The 21,936-nt window shown below is 41.6% G+C and overlaps 1 protein-coding gene across 6 annotated transcripts in view; it reads right to left on the bottom strand.

Annotated features, from left to right (window-relative positions):
• Positions 1 to 21,936, bottom strand: part of SYNPO2 (synaptopodin 2) — a 330,432-nt gene that overhangs the window by 57,442 nt on the left and 251,054 nt on the right. For 5 of the 6 annotated variants that reach the window (XM_056565740.1, XM_056565722.1, XM_056565754.1 and 2 more), the window contains one exon: positions 15,000 to 17,137. In XM_056565740.1, coding sequence (XP_056421715.1) covers positions 15,000 to 17,137 — 2,138 coding nt within the window. The remainder of the gene's footprint in view (positions 1 to 14,999; positions 17,138 to 21,936) is intronic. The other variant, XM_056565731.1, reaches the window with a different exon arrangement.

Below are 21,936 nucleotides of genomic sequence, written 5' to 3'. Positions count from 1 at the left end.
ACGTTAGGGTGCGCTGGTCCGGTGCTGCAGGACTGTCCGATGGGATAGTCGTTACGGGCTGTCCATCTTCACCGGGGGGGGGGGCTCTTCTGCGCGCGTCGGTCCCGGCCCCGCATCGGTCCCGGACGACGACGCACAGGGACGTTCATTAGCAACGTTCCTCTGCGTTGTCGTCAAGGCAACGCCTCCATTCCGGGCCGAAGCGCGGAGAAGCCCGGAACGACTATCCCACCGGACAGTCCTGCAGCACCGGACCAGCGCACCCTAACGTCCCGCCGAGCGGAGGTGAGTACAAAACTAAAGGGGGTGGGGGGGTCTGGATGATGTCGAAGGCCGCAGTGGTCTTCAACCTGCGGACCTCCAGATGTTTCAAAGCTACAACTCCCAGCAAGCCCAGACAGCGGAGGGCTGCCCGGGCTTGCTGGGAGTTGTAGTTTGAAGACCACTGTATCAGACATTGAAAAGTGGTGATGGTGAAGGGGGGGGGGCTGATGACATGTGGTGATGTTGAGGGGGGGGTGTGATGATGACAAGGGGATGATGAAGGGGGGGTGTGGGATGATGACAGGGGGATGATGAAGGGGGGGGGTGGGATGATGACAAGGGGATGATGAAGGGGGGGTGTGGGATGATGACAAGGGGATGATGACAGGCGGTGATGATGAATGGGGGATGATGACAGGGGGATGATAAAGGGGGGGTGTGGGATGATGACAGGGGGATGATGAAGGGGGGGTGTGTGGGATGATGACAAGGGGATGATGAAGGGGGGTGTGGGATGATGACAAGGGGATGATGACAGGCGGTGATGATGAATGGGGGATGATGACAGGGGGATGATGAAGGGGGGGTGTGGGATGATGACAAGGGGATGATGAAGGGGGTGTGTGGGATGATGACAAGGGGATGATGACAGGCGGTGATGATGAAGGGGGGATGATGACAGTCGGTGATGATGAAGGGGGGATGATGACAGTCGGTGATGATGAAGGGGGGATGATGACAGGGTGATGATGATGAGGGTGTTAATGACGGGGGTCTGGATGATGACAGGGGGGGATGATGTATTTTCCTCCCTAGGCTTATACTCGAGTCAATAACTTTTCCTGGGATTTTGGGGTGAAATTAGGGGCCTCGGCTTATATTCGGGTCAGCTTATACTCCAGTATATACAGTATATAAAAAATGTACGTATATATACGTCCATTTGCGGCAAGGGGTTAAAGTATAAAGTAAGGACTTGGCAATATAGGACTTTTGATCCTGAATCCTTACATTCCCTCATTAGTTAATTGATCCCTCCAGTGCCAAGATATTAGAGTAATTAACTGAAGAGACAACAAGAGAACGATCCTAGTGTATTACCATAGTATAAATGAGCAAGGGTTGCAAATAAGTTATGCTCACCGGAGTTGGTTATGCTCAGAGCATAATATCTAGAGCAGCATATCACTGAGCGGGTCAACAGCCTTGGACCACCCGAACCCCCAAAAGGGTCAGCAAGCAGAAATGGATTATAGTAGTTAAAGAAAAAAAAGGAGAAAGGCCTCATCGTGAGGCTGAAACTTCACATTGCACCTGATGGGTGAATAAAAGACCCAATTTTTTGCATATTTTGGAGTGCCGCGTTGAAGCTGAGCATCCAACTGTGACTATAAGTCATTTTTACAGTTCCGGTTACGCCCCCCCCCCCCCCCCCCCCACACACACTTTATCTTTTCCTGTATATATATATATATATATATATATATATAGTATATTTCCTGTTATGTCTGCTCAGGGTGTGGCAAGGTATAGTGGCAAGTATCTTAAATCTTGCCTCGGTTAAGGGAGCTTGTCATTATCCATTCACTATAGATACACACACTTCAGAATTATAAAACTACATCCCTTCCCCTTATCCCGTTACACCCTTCACTTCAATTCCCTGGTTGGACTTGATGGACGTATGTCTTTTTTCAACCATACTAACTATGTAACTATATATATTCTCCATTCATGACAAGCCGCTACTCACCAATCCTCCGCCTTAGGTTAGGATAGGCACTAAGGAGAAAGAGGATAGGTGACAGAGGACGGCACAGTGAGTAGTAGTGATGTGTCTCTCTGTAGCTCTCTTTACCTCGTGATATAATGGCATTGTATAGAAATTGCATTGGTAATGACTTTCCAAGCTATCATCTGGTATACCATTTTTATAAAGTGACAGTAAATAAGATTAACCGGAATGTTTTTCCTACATTGTTACTTAACCCGTTTACTGGATTAGACAGGAGAAACTAAATCCATTTAGCTTCTGTTTATACTGGACATCTCTGCTTTGTAGTTTTACTTTCATCATTTTCTTTTAAACAATTCAACAATGTTTGTGCAGTGCATTCCCTTGGATCATTCACTATAACTACCAAACAGATGTAAAAATAGATTGACCTCAGTTCAGGATACATTGAATATATCTTCTATTTCAACAGATGGATGCTAAAGCATTCATGCAGACACAATTTTACCAAATTAAATATGCCTGGAAAAAAACACACCGGTTGAACTTAACCAAAGGCTTAAACGTTGTTTAAAGGACAACTGTAGTGGAACACTTTTATATATGCCTGGGCCTCAAAAATAAACAAAATAAACTCATACATACCTTCCTACAAGCCCCCATTGGTCCGGCACAGGCCTCATGGTCCGGCAGTGCTGACGTCATTCCACTTCCTGTGGACGGGGACGCCGCAGAGCCGTCGGCGTATCACCGGCCGTAGCGATGTCCCTCCCTGGCCTGTGATAGGCTGAGCCCACTGTCATGTAAGAAGCCGGCCAGAGCTCCTTACATGACAGTGGGCTCAGCCTATCAACGGCCGGGGCGGGACATCGCTATGGCTGGTGATACGCAGACGGCTCTGCGGCGTCCCCGTCCCCAGGAAGTGGAATGACGTCAGCACTGCCGGACCATGAGGCCTGTGCCGGACCAATGGGGGCACATAGGAAGGTATGTAGGAGTTTATTTTGTTTATTTTTGAGGCCCGGGCACGGGAATATATAAAAGTGTACCACTGCAGTTGTCCTTTAACTATTAGAAGATAAAAAGAGCATGTTACTTGTAAATAATCATTAAACATCACAACTATTGTGAGATTTCAATATACTAATTTTGTCAAAACTTTGTTGTCAATGAAAAGCTTCCCAAACAATTGTCAATGATATACTTGACAAGATCTCCTCAAGACTGTCCAAGAAGTTACTGAAGAAGCCGGCATATCTCCTGCAAAGCCAAGAATGTGGTTGGACAGAAACAGTGAGGTAACATTAGACCAGGAAAAAAGTGACATATTAAGGAGGCCATACAAGAGCCTAAAGATAGGTTGATGGTATAACAGCCATTCCATGAATGATCGTCTGGTGAAGAATTGATGCAGACCCAAGCATATACATTTTACTCCATATTGGCCATAACTGTTTGTTCAGACTGACCCTATATGATCAATGATCTTATATGATCTTTCTGAGAATTTTTTTTTCAAAGATTGATTATTCCTACACAAAACTTCCTTCCTGAACAAAAGATCTTTTGTTTATCAGATGAAAATTTCACATGGCCAACGTCTTAGCTGCTGAATACTACAGCAGAAATTCTTTTCCGTTTGAAACACAGAGCTGTCAGCTGACATCACAAGTACAGTGCTCTCTGCTGACATCTCTGTCCATTTTAGGAACTGTCCAGAACAGCATATGTTTGCTATGGGGATTTCCTTTTACTCTGGACAGTTCCTAAAATGGACAGAGATGTCAGCAGAGAGCACTGTGCTCGTGATGTCAGCAGACAGCTCTGTGTTTCAAACAGAAAATAATTTCCACTGTAGTATTCAGCAGCTAATAAGTACAGGAAGGATTAAGATTTTTTAAAAGAAGTAATTTACAAATCTGTTTACCTTTCTGGCACCAGTTGATTTAAAAAAAAAAAAGTTTTTCACCAGAGTACCCCTTTAAATCTAATATGCCGAATCCTTTCTCTTTCTCCAATATATCCTGTCTGTTTACCAGTGAGTTGTAGATCTCATCTATTTAGGGTAGGGTCTGAATTATTAGAAATAAATATTACCTCAATGAATATCTAAATAGGGCAAAACTTTAAAGGGGCACTCGACTGGAAAACATTTTTTTCTAAATCAAATGGTGCCAGAAAGTTAAACAGATTTGTAATTTACTTCTATTAAAAAAAATCTTAGTCCTTCCAGTACTTATTAGCTGTTGTATGATCCACAGGAAGTTCTTTTCTTTTTGAACTTCCTTTTTGTCTGACCACAAGTGCTCTCTGCTGACACCTCTGTCCATATCAGGAACTGTCCAGAACTGGAGAGGTTTGCTATGGGGATTTGCTTCTACTCTGAACAGTTCCTAAAATGGACAGAGGTGTCAGCAGAGAGCACTGTGGTCAGACAAAAAGGAGCATACAACAGCTGATAAGTACTGGAAGGATAAACATTTTGAAATAGAGGTAATTTACTAATTTGTTTAACTTTCTGGCACCAGTTGATTTAGAAAAAAAATGTTTTCCAGTGGAGTGCCCCTTTAATGGAGTTAATTGTGCATTGTGCTGTTTACATTGTGCTGCTGCTATTATGTGTTGCACAAACAAAGCAGATATAGATATAACTTAGTTTTAAGTGATTTTTCATTATTTATTTTTTTGCAATTATATTTACTCTTTGTTCTATGCAACTGAACCTACAATATATGTAAGTTTTTACTGTTGCTTGTAATACATATACACCTATCAGAGAATGCTTATGGCAATGTCTGCAGGCATCTGCCCATGGGGAAGTATTCAATAGTTCCATTATATGGTTCTCTAAAAAGGCCAATGTAAAGGGGCCTTAAAGGGGTACTCTGGTGGAAAACAATTGTTTTCAAATCAACTGGTGCCAGAAAGTCAAACAGATTTGTAAATTACTTCTATTAAAAAATCTTAATCCTTCCAGTACTTATCAACTGCTGTATGCTCCAGAGGAAATTGAGTAGTTCCTTTCAGTCTGACCACAGTGCTGACACCTCTGTCCATGTCAGGAACTGTATGGGGTAGGAGAGGTTTGCTATGGGGATTTGCTCCTTCTTTTGACAGTTCCTGACACAGACAGATGTGTCAGCAGAGAGCACTGTGGTTAGATACAAAAGAACTACACAACTTCCTATGGAGCATTCAGCAGCTGATAAGTACTGGAAGGGTTAAGATTTTTTTTTAAATAAAAGTTTAAAAAATCTGTTTAACTTTCTGGATGAAAAATGTTTTTCTTCACCCGAAGTACCCCTTTAAGCAAAGATGACTGTGGAATCCTATTAAATGAACAGTGTAGTCAGTTGCTGCATGATCTATATATTCATACCGGCTGACTTATTACTCTCCATCATGTTTTTTCCATTAGAATCATCTTGCTGAAGTGTTAACATGCATCCACTTCTGCACTCAAGTGTGGCTGTGCAATGTCTCCAGACTGCAGGGAAAGGGAAGGTCCTGCTTATTTCTCAGGATAACCCCGGCTGGGTTCACATAGGGACTGCAGCATGGGATTGAGAAAGAGACTAACCAAAGCAATATATTTAAACTGTCTCTATAGTTTAAGTAAAATACAATTTGTGCAACCTTAAAAATTAATGATATTAGTTCTCTTATACTGGCCTGTACTATATTTGGAAACTGCATTGACAATTCTGCCCGTTATCTTGTTCTACAATAGATTATTATAGAGTGTCTAATGTAAAATAATATTTAGCACAGTGTGAATTAATAAAGGAAGCTATGTAGAGACTTTGATTTATCAAAAAAGGCTAAGGAATTTAAGCTCTGAAGCCTGCAGAATTGTAAATTCAGCTCTGGAGTATAAGAAAGTTGGTAAAGACAGTGGGCCTCATTTACTAAGCTGAAACCGACCAGTTTTTGTCTGGTTATTTTGTCTGAGACATGTCTGCGCCAGTGTGCGCCTGAAAAATCTGACGCAAAAGGGAGCGTGGCCGGCCAAAAAGGGGCGTGGTTTCACAACCCGACCGATTTACTATGGAATTCACAGAAAATCCTGTGGGTAAATGGCTGGAAATATTGACCTAGAAAAAGCTGGTCAGAAAATGTTCCCGACTTTTCCCAATAGTAAATAGAGAGGAATCCTGCATGTCTGAAACAACTTTTCCCACTAGTAAAAACCCGAAACTCTTAGTAAATGAGGCCCAGTGGGGGAGATTTATCAAAGGTGTCTATTTCCCGCATCAATATAGACCAACCTACAGAGGGTTAGTCTGGTCTATTGTGCACTTAATTTATTAAAATTCGCACAGCTCTTGATAAATTCTGCACACAGACTTTGGGATCTACAGTTTAGACTGTATTTAAACCTGCTCCAGCATGGTCTGACATGGTCTGACATTTAAGCGTACTTTCGTAAAGTCGCTATTGATAAATTCAGCACCAATGCATTTTTCCGTCTAAAATAGACTAGAATGCATCATGTTCTAAAAGTCCTCTAAAGCAAAAATTGCGAAAAAATTGCACGTATTTAGACTGCGACTTTCTGTGCAACAATTTTAGACAGGAAAACCCAGTCTAAATCCTTTGATAAATCTCCCCCAGTGTCCCAAAATTAAAATGTTAAAGAATCTAATTGTGGGGGACCCTCACGATTATGAACACAGGGGGTATCTTATCTTCAAGTGAATTAAAAGGAGTTATCACCATAAGGTGATTTTAGTCTGTACCTGGCAGACAGTAATGGACATGCTTAGGAAGGATCTGCGCTTGTCTTGGGGCTAAATGGCCATGTTGTGAGATTACCATAACACTGTGGCTAGCTTTTTGTGAACTGGTATTTCCTGTGTGAATTTTCTTTTTCTTTACTACAAATTCCAAAATTCCTCCCATACATCAGCCACCCCACCCATTGAAACAGAAATGAGCTGCATCCATTCAAAAGACCTGTGTTTTTCAATCAGGGTGCCTGCAGCTGTTGCATTAGTTGCAGATTGATCCCTCCACCCATTGAAGCAGACAAGCTCCCTGTCATCAGCTGACTAGTGAGTCAGGTCTCGACTGCATTGCAACCTGGGAAAAATCTAAAACAACAGTCATTTTGTATGCTGTTAAAAATAAATATTGGGGTGAAAATCACAGAATTGTGAGAAAACCATCACACACAGGTACAGACACTATATTATGAACTACACTAACTTTACAGCCCCTGTAGCATAGCCAAATAGAAAAAAAATCCTGGAATACCCCTTTAAGTGTCAGCATACATGCTCTATTCACTTACTATGATGCTTCTAAAGATATCCCAGCCCTAGATATATCTTCAGCACTTAATGAACAGAGCAGAAGCCATGCATGTGTGTTGCAGCTTTATTCACTTTGGACATAAGGGATCCCCTTTTCATGTTTATGAGGCCCCAGTGGTCGAATCCCTACTATTCAGATCTGATTGTGAGCAGATATTCTGTGGGTAGGGGACATATTTCAATTTTGGAATAAACAATTTAAAGTAGTTTCACTTGTTTTATGTAAATTATACATAAATGAATTGATATGCAGTTTTCTTTATTTAGCTCTCTGCCATGTTCAAAATATTTGCTGTTAGTAAATGAGCACAGTCTTGTTTGCACGGAGAGGGTGTAAACCCACAAAAGCTAGTGCTGATGTCAGCTAAATTGGGGTACTATTGCATCCAGACAAGGTAATCCTCTGCGAGCTACCTTTTTGGGACTCCAAACGGACACATTGGGGCTCATGACCTATTAAGATTGGTAAAAAGATAAAAGGAAATGCGTTACTCTATTTGTTAATGTTGCGTGCCAACAATGTGCCAAAGTTTAACAGATTTGCTACCAATCTGTGACTTTCTGCTTATGCTATGGAATGTGGGTGTGGCTTAAATTATTATTTTTTATTTACAATCCAAGTAATTTATGACATTTTCACCCTGTTTCTGGTGTCTCTTCAGGCTGCCAATTGTCACTTTCAGCAGTGAAGTTGAAAACTTTGGAACAATTTGATGCGTTTTGGCACTTTTCCGATGCACCAAAGTTTAAAGACATGTGGAACCCTATTTATCCATATGATGGGAAAAATTCACAAAGAAAGGGTGAAAAAAAGGGAATTGATGGTACAATAGGCCCATTGTGTCAAAAATATGTGTGTAGTTGTTGCTACTGTTCTTGGCTCAGGAAAAGTGGAGCAGTTGCCCATAGCAACCAATCAGATCGCTTCTATTTTTCAGAGGCTTTTTTGAAAATGAAAGAAGCAATCTGATTGGTTGCTATGGGCAACTGCTCCACTTTTCCTCTGCACAGGATTTGATAAATCTCCTCCTATATCTTTGGGAACCTGTTTAAAAGGGTTTTCCAGAAATAGATAAACAGAGCACATTGCTTCCAAAAAAGCACCACACCGGTCACTAGGTTGTGTGTGGTATTGCAACTTGGCTCCATTCATTTCAACAAAACTGAGCAGCAGAACCGCACCCAACATGAGGACAGGTATGTTACTGTTATTGGAAGTAATAAGCTCTGTCTTTCTATTCCTGAATAACTCCTTTAAAGGGGTACTCCGCTGTCCAGCGTCTGGAACAAACTGTTCTGAAAACTGGAGCCGATGCCGGGAGCTCGTGACATCATAGCCTCGCCCCCTCATGATGTCAAGCCCCGCCCCTCAATGCAAGTCTATGGGAGGGGGCGTGGCGTCAGTCACACCCCCTCCCATAAACTTGCATTGAGGGGGCGGACGGGGAGTGACATCATGAGGGGGCGGGGCTATGACATCACGAGCTCCCGACATCGGCCCCAGTGTTCAGAACAATTTGTTCCAAATGCTGAGCAGCGGAGTACCCCTTTAAGATCAATACAACTAAAAGAGGTTATTTAGCCTTGCAAAATGGATGGCCTATCCTCAATGCTTTAGATTCCTACATTTTGGTCACATGATGAATTAAAGGGGCATTTCTGAGATTTAGTCACAATGGATGATACATGTTCGAGCAAAGGGGATCCATGAAGATCAGTGGTGGTGTAACAAAGGTATACTTGAAAGCTGAGTATATTACAAAGTTCATTGTTTCACTACTTAGGACCATAGAAGAATTGTTCTTTATATATCTCAGAAAACCCATTAGCAGTCATAATCTGGGTACTAGTCTTCCATGGAAGAATGGCTGACCTAAACAGGCATGCACTAAAAAGAAGATGCGGAGACAGAAAGAGAAGACAGGAATAGTGTTTAATGCTGGAGTGAAAAATACAGCAAATCAACAATGGAAATATGAAAATGTGAAGGAAAATGAAACAGAATGTGCCTCTAGTAAATACAATGGTGTAACCAGTGACAGTTTAGAAAAAGAAGTATATTCAGCTCCTATAATGAGTAGACTGTCTTCCATTATTGCAGAGTCTGCAGAAAGAATCATTTTTTCCCGTACAAATACCTTTGTTAGCAAACGACTGACCAAGAATAGTATCTGGGAAGTACATGTAGGGAGCGCAGTGGTAGCAGTCAGACTGCTCAAGTACTAGGTATATCTGCCATTTAAGATGACCCCAGTAGTATAAATGGTGGGTGCCCTGTTATAGATTTAGCATAGGGGATTATGAGTTTCAAGTTACACCTCTGAATAGTACCATAATAGCAATGACACCATTCACTAAGTCGGACACGTGCCATTTTTTGCTGCATATTTTTTTTGCGTATTTGCTGATGTATATTTTCCTACCCATTGAAGTCAATGGTTAGCAAAATCAGCTACAGAAAATATCCTAAGGGTATGTTCACACAGGCGGATTACTTGCGGAATTTCCGCAGCGTATTTGCTGTGGAAAAATCGCAGCTGACTTTGCTACCATTGACTTCAATGGGTCTGAAGGAAAATCTGCAAATCTGCCTCTATTGTGGATTTTCTGCTGACCCATTAAAGTCAATGGTAGCAAAATCAGCTGCGGATTTTCTGCAGCAAAGACGCTGCGGAAATTCTGCAGGTAATCTGCCTGTGTGAACATACCCTAAGGCGTATTTTCTGCTGCAGAACCGCTGCTGAAGGACCTCTGTATGGTGCCCTTAAATGTGCCTACTCGGAGCGGCAATATGCCGCTCCGAGCAGACGCACTGCGATGTGCAGGCGCCGCACATGTGCGGTGTACTCGCACACATCGTGGCCGCTTCCCCTGCTCAGTGAGCTAGGCCGAGAGCTGCCGTGATGTGCGAGTATACTGCGCATGCGCGCGGCGTCTTGCACATTGCACTGTGTCTGCTCGTAGTGGCGTATTGCCGCTCCGAGCAGGCACATATAAAGGCAGCATATAGGAGGTCCTTCAGCGGCGGATCCGCAGCGAAATACGCTGCAAAAATTTGCACGTCTGAACGTACCCTAAGGGTCTATTCACACGTACAGGATCCTGCGCAGATTTGATGCGCAGGATTTGTAACTGCAGATTAGTAGCTGTGCTCAGTCATTTAGTTTACATTGAAATCTGCTGTAGAAAATCCTGCGGCTCAAATCCTATGCATCAAATCTGCGCAGGATACTGTACATGTGAATACACCCTAAGGGTACGTTCACAAGTGCAGATTTTTTAGAGGGTTTTCCACTGCGTATTTGAAAGTGTGCGGGCTCTTCTCGGCTGTCCACAGCAGATTTTCCGCGGCGGAATTTACCCTGCGGAAAATCCGCCACAGTCCCTACTGACTTCAATGGGACTTGCGGCGGATTTTCCGCAGTGTACATTCCGCCGCAGAAAATCTGCTGCGGACAGCCGAGAAGAGCCCGCCCACTTTCAAATATGCAGTGGAAAACCCGCTAAAAAATCGCCGCGTGTTAACGTACCCTTAAGGTGTTTTTCCACAATGGGTTTTGCAGCAGAGGATATGTTTTCCAGTGACTTGAAAGCCAATGCTTACATATGTAACTATAAGCACTGCACACATGCTTTTGATAATTACTATGCCATGGAATACAATATCTTCTCTAACTTTAACCTTGCTTACTGGACATGCACTGAAGACCGACGTCTCAGCTGGTACAAGGTCTACAGACTACAGGTTCCCATAGTGCAGTTGGTGAATACCAGAGACATGACGGAGCTCCTGTATTGTTGGTTACTTTGCTTCTTTCTCAAGTGGTCGAGAAGTGGGCCCTAGTGCTTACTAAAAGCAGCTGTACATATGATTAGGCAGCACTATGTGACACTATCATGGTATGAATAGACACTAAGGGGATATTGAGAAGATACAGTAGTACTGCAATAGTTGCATAGTACTCTACTAAACACTGTTATAAACTAGAACAAGAACATACCTTTCTATGATATCTAGGATCATGTATGGACATTTATTGATGTTTTAGTAAATGTTTTGCTCAACTATGTTCTTGTTGCTCTCTCTCTTTCTTTTTTTTTTTTTTTTTATAGGAAAATGCTTAACCATTCAGGTATTATTCTCTAAATGGGATTTGCTTTTTTTTTTTTTTTAATTATCATTAGTTTAAAATACAATATCATGACATATGCATCAGTTCACAAAATGAATTTGTTATGTTGCTAGTATTAAAGGAGTTATCCAGAGGTGGGGGAGTCCTTACTATGCCCAATGTATGGGATATAAAAATATAAACCTCTACTTACCCCCTGTGCCCCTGTGGTGCCTTCTGTGTCTTGCTCCAGTCCCCCAATGGGATCATCCTCCTGAGCTGCAGCGTGACGTGTTGGACCAGGAAAGCACCTCCGGCCACTTAATGAATCGCTGGCTGCAGGGAGCAGCAGTACAACACACTGGGCCCGGGTCCCGACAGTCAAACTGCAGCTCAGAAAGAGGATTGCATCAGGGGAACGGAGCAGGACACTAGAAGCACAGCGGGAGTGTTGGAGGTGAGTAGAGGTTTATTCTAAATATCCCACACAATGGGCATAGTTAGGATGTAACTAGGATGCCAGTTTATTTTAATGGGAAGAAGGCAATGAGCCCTAAACTTTTAGACTAGTGGCCCTGATGTTCTTCTGATGAATATTAGAATTAGGGTTACAACCATGTTACTAGGGTCATTTAAAATGTACACAGTATAATACAACAAACAAAATAAAAAACAAAAACCTTACAATGGACGATGAGAAAAATGAAAGCATAAAGTGCCCAATTGCCCATTATGTGTTATTGAGGTCTTTGGTTTAAATGGGCACTATCAGCATCTAAAACTTATGTTGTACATCTTGGCAAAACATTACCCTTTTTTAATATACTTAATAAAAAATGTTATCTCTTTTTTTATAGAAACGATGACTTATAAAAAAAAGACCACTAGGGGTCCCTATACCATCCAGAACATAATCCTGTCTGGCTGCAGCATCTTTTTTGTCCCAGCTAAAGCACAGGTTGGGACAAAGTCCAGTAACTGTGGGTGGGACTAGTACTCTGTACTCACTCTTGTCCTATCAGACTACAGCACGAAAACAGAGAGGAGGGGTTACAGAGAAGCCTGCTGTGCACAGGAGAGTCTGTGAGGAAGTGAATGCGTAGTGAGTGAGGGCGGACTCAGTGCTTCCCTGAGACATGTCCCTTCCTGAGCAGTGAATGTCAGAATGAGTAAACAGCAGAACAGAGGGATTTGTGAGACAGATACAGAAGCTAGACACATAAAAACAAAAGTAAAGCACCTGAATGACCTAGTGAGTAACATATATAAGCATTTTTGTTCTGTGATATGACAGGTACACTTTAAGATTGTCAAAGGTGTCATAGACGCATATGGCATGGAGGCTGGTTTCAATGGTCTATGAGGGAAACTCATCAATTGTTGCCTAGTATGTGTACTATTTTAGAGCAGAAAAGTCATGTTTGATGTTACTTTCCTGAGCCAAATCCATCAAAAGTCGTATGCACTTGATGGATTTACCGGCTCCTACGCCCATGGTACCTGTTTAGACTGCTTTACAGGGCTGAAGTAAATGAGTGTGGGTTTGTGTCTAAAAGACGGCTACTGCGACTTTTTTGCGACTTTCAGAGAAAAGTCGCACATAATAAATCAGTGCCCACTGCATGAAACTAGTCTAAAGCACTGCAAATGGTGGTTCACTTTCAGACATGATAAGTTTCACAAGAGTTGCATGGGAAGTGACTGAGACTTTTTGTGCGCCAATTTTAGACTAAAAAAAGAAAAAGGTTCTAAATAGCTGGATGAATTCCCCGCTATGTGTATAAAAGTCTTTCTTCTTCACTTATAGGCCCCAGGATCATAGGTATCAAATACGTAGTGCCAATGGATCTACAATGTAGGGTTCAATTAGAAAGGGTTAATTCTTGTTTGGACCCCATCTTCTTTTTGATAGGTGGACTGAGGTGTGCAAGTAAATAAAACCAACCTCTGTCTTCTACAAAGTATAGAAAGGGTGTGTGTGTTTGTGTATGTATTTGGGGGGGTTAACACACACTGCGCTATTATATATCAGGAAGGGAGGTTGTGATAGTATGAAGCTGCACCAGAAGGGGCCACTTATTGATGCACTATCCTAGTAAACTGTATACAATGAAGGATGGTTTACATTTAGTTTAGATTTGTTTGCACTTCAGACATATAGACAAATGTGGGTGAATGATGATGATTTTGGCATCTAAGACATCCATATTGTGCATGATATTTAAGTGCGTTAAAAATGAAATATCCAAATATGTATTTAATTAACTAACATATGAATAGCGATTATATCATGTTCTTTCATTTGGAGATCTCATTCTTATTTTCTTATGGAAAATTGGCTTTTGGGTAATGAAGTCTATAAGAAGTGACCTTAAAACATCAAAGTAAAAGAAAGAGCGAGTAATGGTTGGAAGAAATGGTGTTCTAGAAGGCGAGCATACAGGCCCTGTACCATTTCTATCTTCAAACTAACTAGTCTTTTCTACAGAAGACTGGTGGCTCTTTCCATATAAAAAAGGCCCATTGTGATCTGTGGAAGCTACAACTGGTTACAGTTATAAAAAAAAAAAAGGAAAATGCACAGCTAGATGTGTAACTATAAAAGTGTATGCTAGTAAAAAAAAATTGCATTCATGTACTATTTATAATATCCTCCATATTTGCAGTTGGCAATAACGGCCAACTGGGCTATCTCAGTATATTAAAAATGCTTCCTAGGAGCATTCTCTAATAGTTCCCTCCATCAAATTTTGCTTTATAGCAAAAATACTAAAACATTTACAGAACCACCCACCATAGCCTATACAAAACATACTTAGATCAGCCACAACGGATGTCCTCTGATCTACAGTTGCATTCATTCAATATATTATCTCTCCATAGCTAAGATTGTAGGCTAGAATTGTAGACCAAAAATCTCGATTTGTAAGGCAACATAAGAGTTCTGACATCTAGCCTACATTATGCGTGATCCTTACTATGACATATTGTACATATATCTACTATACTTTACGACCAATCTCAGTTAAGAATAAATACGTCAAAGATGACAAACTCACTCATCACCCAAAATAAATTAACTATAAGTAAACTTAGCAAGGAAACTCAGTTTCTAAATACCTCTCTACCACGGGCTCAGACTGATCAATGGTGACTTTATCACTGACCTAAGAAGATATAAGTTAACATAAAAATATTGGGGATCTGTTATTGCATAATAGCTTTATATATGTAGTGATCGGTGGTCACTACACTCATTGTTGAAGCATAAACCCAGCGGTCCTGATTACTTAATAGTATACAAATGTATGCATCCAATTGGGACATCAATTGCTGCCAAGTACTGTAATAAAGTTATAAATATACATATAGATGTACACACATATATAGGAGAACCTATGTGCAATTTATGTTTAAAAGGTGATAAATGATTTGGACCCATTTAAAGGATGATACAATGTTATGGTATTAAGTATAGCCAGGACACATGTCAATGTCAGATCACCACTGCAAACTAGTTTTCCCTCTACAAGTGGAAATACATTTCCAAACTGAATACTATTCTTCACCAACTTCTGGTTTCCACACCTGGGCTGCAACACCAGCTTTCTTTGCAGAAAATTTCGGCCTTGGTGGAGCGATCAGTGTTGCTACTGGTGATTCTTGTCTAGGCTGCATGGCATAGCCCGCTGAGGGGTAGCAGTCGCTGGTAGGAGTGAAGACACTTGACTGGAAGGAAGGCTGTGTGTTGTAGACTTGCTGAGAATATTCAGGTGTTGGCTGGGCATTGATGTACGGAGCATTGACAGGCTTTGTAGATTGAGCTTGCTTTGCAGGAGGGGGAACATATGACTTGGTGGTTTTCTTAGGTGCCTCGATATCTGATGTGCTCGCAGAAGGTGGTTGAAATGTAAATAAAGAAGATTTGAGCTGATATGGCTGGTGTTTCATTACTTCAAGGGGGCTCAGAGTTTTTGTTGGCTTTTTCTTAGCAGCTGAGGATGCAGGCTTGGATCCGGGCTTGTTTGCTGCTGGGGGATAAAGTGGTGATTGGATTGGATTGTAAGCCAATGGAGGTGGAGCTCGGACATTGGATGAATATTTCCAAGAACATGGTAATGATGGAGTTGGAGAGATTGCTCGAGCTACCTTTTCTTGCACAGTGGTTGAATCTACTACAAACTTTTCCATTCGTGACTGTCTCCTGGCAAACAGTTCTGCTCCTTTTCCTTTTAGAGCAGGCATCTCGTAAGCTGGACCTGCGGACCCTGATGGAGTAGTAGGTGGTGTTTTAGATTTAGGTGTTGGGTTTACATCTGTAGACACCTTAGGTGGACCTCTGGGGGGACTAGATAAATTAAGAGTGTTTGGTGGATTGTAATGGAAATTTGAGGGTGCCACAATGGCTTCTGCAGGACTATGGCCTTGAAATGAATTATGGACTACAAATGGTTGAGGCGCTGGAGCAGCAGCTGGCGGACTCCATACTGGTGATGTTGGCATTACTGTAGTTGGTGACTTCACTGCTGGTTTGGGGGCAACAGGTGGAGGTGTTTTTTGCTTTCCAATTTGAGCTTGCATAAAATTACATGCCTCTGCTCCTAGACTGAGATAGTCTTCTTCTGGTCCAGACTCATTACCAGTACCCCGTTTACCTTCTCTATTCTGAACAAGTGTCAGTAGCTCTGGATTTGGGCTTACTTTCGGCTGCTCTTTAAAGGTGAACATAGGTTTTGCGCTCCTACGTTTGCCTTCCATTAAGATCCCTGTTCTGCTTGCTGGAACTGCAATTCGTTCATCTCTAGAAGCAATGTGTTCTGTAGGGTAGGATGGAGCCCAAACTGCAGCCTGGGCTTTTCCAGGCACTGGTGAAGACACTTGAAATCTGGGTTCAGGAGGTGGAGTGACTGAAGAATAAGGAGGCGGTGCAGGTACATCTGACATAGGACTTGCTATATTTCTGGTAGGTGAAAATGGCACAGATGTTTGATTTAGAGCTCCACCAAAAGGTCTTGCTGTTCTGTTTAAAGAAGACTGAAATGAACTATTTGATTCGTTTGCTCCAGCGATACCATTTTGTACCCTATGCTGACTGTTGCTGACTTCTATATAACTCTTGCTTACACAACTCTGGGTCTTAATGGTTTGCTGTTCCTGCTGCGCCTGATACGAAATCATGTTATTTACATTCTCTGTGAATGATGCTTTCTCTTCTATACTCTGTTTCCTTATCTCTTCTTGCTCTGCTGATATTTCATCCATCCTCTGCTTCCTCTTTGCAAACATGAGAACCCCTTTACCTTTGGTCGCTGGAAGTTCCTCCATCGCTTCAGTAGTGTTTAGTTTTTTTCCAACCTCAACTAGTCCAGTGTCCCAATCAAAAGTTACAATATGTGCACTGTTTTCAGGATCTGATGAGAAATCTTCATCTAGATCGGATTCACTAGCCCCATAAAAAGTCACCTCGAAAGTATTCTCTTTATTATCTTCTTCTTCTTCGTTATCGTCTTCTTCGCCTCTGTATTGTTCAAGTTCCCCTGTGCCGTAGCTTGTCAACGTAAATTTCCTGGCCCTTTGTCGGCGCTTTTTAAACATCAACACCCCCTTGGAATTGGGGTTTGGAGCAGCAGTCAGGAGAAGAGCAATACTTTTACATTTAGACTTGGCTTCTTTAACTTGCTTTTCAGAGAGACTCTCACTGCGTCTGAGCCCTGAATTATAAAAAAAAATAAGGGAAATTAAATCGTACCAGAAATGGCATGAAGGAAATATAAACAATCATCCATTGTAAACAATATTGCATATATATATATATATATATATATATATATATATATATATATATATTTATTAAAAGTTTAAGAATCTTCTTAAAGGGGTACTTCTTAAAGGGGTTTAAAATGAACTGGTGCCTGAAAGTTAAACAGATTAAATTGCTTCTATTTAAAAATCGTAATGCTTCCAGTAGTTAAAAGAACTCCAGAAAGAAATACAACTTCCTGTGGAGCATAGAGCAGCTGATAAGTACTGGAAGGATTAAGATGTTTAAATAGAAGTCATTTACAAATCTGTTTAACTTTCTGGCACCAGTTGATAAATAATTTGTCTTCTTTCTATACATTCATAAATCCTGCCCTGATAACACTCAATGACCTGGGCGAGGTTGTGTATTTCCATTAGTGGACAACAGGCTGTGCACCTCTCTCCTAGTATGTACATAATTAACCGGAATGTCTAGGGGACTTTTTAGACCGCACGGTGGGAAGTAGCAAATCATCATGATCAGCATGATCATGCTTGTTTGCCATGCCCTTACAAGGCTTAAAGGGGTACTCCGGTGGAAAACAATTGTTTTCAAATCAACTGGTGTTTTCAAATCAATCTGGTTAAACAGATTTGTAAATTACTTCTATCAAAAAATCTTAATCCTTCCAGAATTTAACAGCTGCTGTATACTACAGAGGAAATTACATTGTTCTTTTCTGTTTGAATACAGTGCTCTCTGTTGACACCTCTGTCCATGTCAGGAACTGTCCAGAGCAGGATAGGTTTGCTATGGGGATTTGCTCCTACTCTGGACAGTTCTTGACATGGGCAGAGGTGTCAGCAGAGTGCACTGTGGTCAGACAGAAAAGAACATCTCAACTTCCTCTGAAGAATACAACAGCTGATAAGTACTGAAAGGATTACAATTTTTAAAAAGAAGTAATTTACAAATCTGCTTAACTTTCTGGCACCAGTTGATGAAAAAATAGCTTTCCCCCTTTAAAGGGGAACCATGTTACTGGATTCCCCGCAATCTCCTGCCCAGTACCCTGGCTCTTCCCATGCAGGAAGCGACCTTTGTCGGGGTGCCAGGCAGAAGATCAAGGGGGGTCACAGCAGTCAGACCCCTGCAATTCCCTGTGGATAGGGGATAAGTACTTATTTATCAAGATTCCTTTAATCAATTGTGCAGTTGGGCCACACAAAACATTGCTGGATCTTTCATGCAGTTTATTTAAAGGGGTACTCTGGTGGAATTTTTTTTTTAATCAACTGGTGCCAGAAAGTTAAACAGATTTGTAAATTACTTCTATAAAAAAAATCTTAATCCTTCCAGTACTTATTAGCTGCTGAATACTATAGAGGAAATTCTTTTCTTTTTGGAACACAGAGCTCTCTGATGACATCTCCAACCATTTTAAGAACTGTCCAGAGTAGGAGAAAATCCCATAGCAAACATATGCTGCTCTGGTCAGTTCCTAAAATGGACAGAGATGTCAGCAGAGAGCACTGTGTCCCAAAAAGAAAATAATTTCCTCTGTAGTATTCATCAGCTAATAAGTACTGGAAGGATTAAGATTTTTTAATAGAAGTAATTTACAAATCTGATTAACTTTCTGGCATATTTAAAGTAGAAGACAACACCAATTAGGCAAACCTAGATTATAGAAAATATTATTTACTCAAATATAAAGTGCCTAACATATAATATGTGCATAAATATAAACACAGTCCACAAAGCGTGGGGGATGGGGGGAATAGGGTACAGGTGAATCTCTACACTAGAGTTCCTACCTATCTAAGGTGGACACTCCTAAACTAAGTGTGGATAGGGAATGGAAACAGAAAATTTGATAATACTGGATAAGCTAACCTCTCTAACCAACGCGTTTCACCCGATAGTAAATAGGGCTCATCAGGGAACGAGAGGAGGCCAATGAGGTATCACAAACACAATAAAGATATTAGATAGCATGACTGGTAAACACATAGATGTTAGATGACATAGTTAGTAGGCACAACAAATGTTAATACAAAATGTTAGATACAAGAATTAAATTAAGATGAATTAGTGCAGCGTCAGTGGGTCAAAGATAGTCAGTAACTTTCTGGCATCAATTGATTTTTTTTTTAAAGTTTTCCACCGGAGTACCCCTTTAAATTCATTGTTAGTGGCTGCACATCCTCTGTTTAGACTGGGAGATTTTACTGGCTGTAAAAAAAGAGTCTTTTGTTTGTTTGTTGCCGAATGCTAGTCCTTGGAATACTGGCATATGGGTCGATTATTGGGAATGAACGTTCCTAAATTGACTGATAATCAGCCCATGTATAAAGGCCTTAACTGCAGCCCCCTTGTCTAAATGCTAAAGGCTATGAAGGATCCAACATTGTCAGTAGGACTCCCATCTTCCTATATAAAGAGATAAAGTTTGGAAGATCTATTTTCATTCTCTGGCTGGAGGTGATAGAAAAGGTTGGAAATAATTCCTGCAATCTGTTGCAGATTTAGCTTTAAAGCAGATGTAGCACCTACAGTTTTCTCCAGATTAAAGCCAGATACCGAAACACGTCCTTATTTCTAATCTGTTTCTATTTTCTGATTGTAATTTTTTGTCTCATTTTTTGTGTGCAGTATAAAAGGGGCTGCCATCTTACCTGAGTTTATTTTAACAGCATTTAGCAATATGCTTTGCGGCAGGACCTATGGACATAGAAAACAATGGACAGGACCTTCTCCATTCACGTGAATTAGAGATAACACTAGGCATTCTCCGTGACCTTTTTAAAGGTCATTCTATGGAGGTGGGGTTGGCGATGCAAAGCTTCAGCTATTGTGAATGGTGTCTTATCTAGTGGAGACACTTTTCCCTGTACTCCTGTCTGTGTTGATAAGAAGGGCATTACTTGGAAATGATCTGCACAGAACAGGAAGTCTCAGCTTAGTTTTTGACCTACTGCCCAAAATGGAAACAGCAAGATTTCAGAATTATTATAAAATATAAATAGCAAAATGGAAAATTAGAAAAAAACATCACCAAAAATTTGAAAAAAAATATGGTTAACATAAAAAGTTGATTTAAACAATATGTAATTTTCTGAGAACAAGCTCCAGTTAAGTACCATCTCTACACCGAAGACAACCAACTTCCTACCTTTTCTCAAGACACCACCTCTGCATTGTCTGTCTGTTATCTCAAACATCATGTCCTGTCATTTTCTAAAACCGAATCATTCTAAAAAACTGAACTTGACCAACTAATGACTTACGTAAACCTGACATTTCCATGTGTGGCAGCAAGCCTTGGAGTCATGTAAGATCTGTCTTTTACTCCTTATATTCAACCCATCTCTCACTCTTGCCACCTGCACTTAATAAACATGTTGAGAATCCATCATTTTCTAACTGTTGAATCAGCTAATACTCTTCTTGTTGTTCTCATTCATTATTGCCTTGACTACTGTAAGTAGGAGAAAGGAAAATCGGAGCACACACCTGGAAACCCTGCTGCAACGATTTATTCAGCGTTCATGAATAGAACATAGATATTACTTTACCCCGCTCTGTTCTTCTCGTGAAACGGGTTAAAGTAATGTCTAAGTTCCATTCATGAACACTGAATAAATGGTTGCAGCAGGGTTTCCAGGTGTGTGCTCCGATTTTCCTTTCTCCTACACTGATATCATATTTGAATACTCATGCTCGTGTAGCACCCAACGTGTTCCTGGACTCCTAAGGAAACTTACCCCGGCTTAGCCCTAGTGATATTATTGCTCTCCCATATTGTCCACCCAGGCAGTGCCCAAAAAATCTGTAGTTTTAAGGGGACTCTGTCAGTTCTATACAATGCTCAGAGCTACAGGCCTGGTCAGATAGCTAATAAAGCAGGCAGATAAAACAAATTATACCTGTCTCTTAACTGATAGCTGTTTTTAACCCCTTAAGGACCAAGCACGTATGAGTACGTCCCTGCACCCTGGGTCTTAAGGACCAGGCACGTACTCATATGTCCGTGGGAATTCCGGTCCGGGACCGGACCGGTGTGACTGCTGATATCGATTAGCAGTCACCCCGCGTAAATGCCCAGGGGGATCATCAGAACCCCCATGTCGGCGATCGGCGCAAATCGCAAGTGAATTCACACTTACGATTTGCGCGATTAAGGGTCATTACGGGTCTATGGTGACCCGGTGACCCGGAATATAAGGGGGATCGCGGGTGTCTAAGACACCTATGATCCCCCTAAAGGGATAGGAGCGAGGTGGCAGGGGTGCCACCCCTCCTATCCCTGCTATTAGTGGTCTAGACGCGACCACCTATAGCAGATCGGGGGCAGGGGGGTTAACTTTCGTTTTCCCCGTCCTGCCCACCCACAATAGCCGGGGCAGAACGGGGAAAACAAAGAGGACAGGGCGCCGACATCCACTTACCGATCTGGAGGCTGCGGGCGAAGATCGGCGGGCGGCGATGTCGTGCAGCAGGCTCCCTGGATCCGACGGAAGCCGGTAAGTTGCCTAGCAACATCTAGAGGGCTGCAGTCCGAGACCACAATATAGTGGTCTCTATACTGTAGCACTCCAGATGTTGCAAAATTGCAACTCCCAGCATGGCCAGACAGCTGTTTGGGCATGCTGGGAGTTGTAGTTTTGCAACAGCTGGAGGGCTACAGTTTGAGACCACTATATGGTAGTCTCTGAACTATAGCCCTCCAGATCTTGCAAAACTACAACTCCTAGCATGCCCACC

Source organism: Hyla sarda, chromosome 1 (genome assembly GCF_029499605.1).
Source record: "Hyla sarda isolate aHylSar1 chromosome 1, aHylSar1.hap1, whole genome shotgun sequence".
Lineage (NCBI taxonomy): Eukaryota > Metazoa > Chordata > Amphibia > Anura > Hylidae > Hyla > Hyla sarda.
This window is presented reverse-complemented; position numbering and strand designations above follow the sequence as displayed.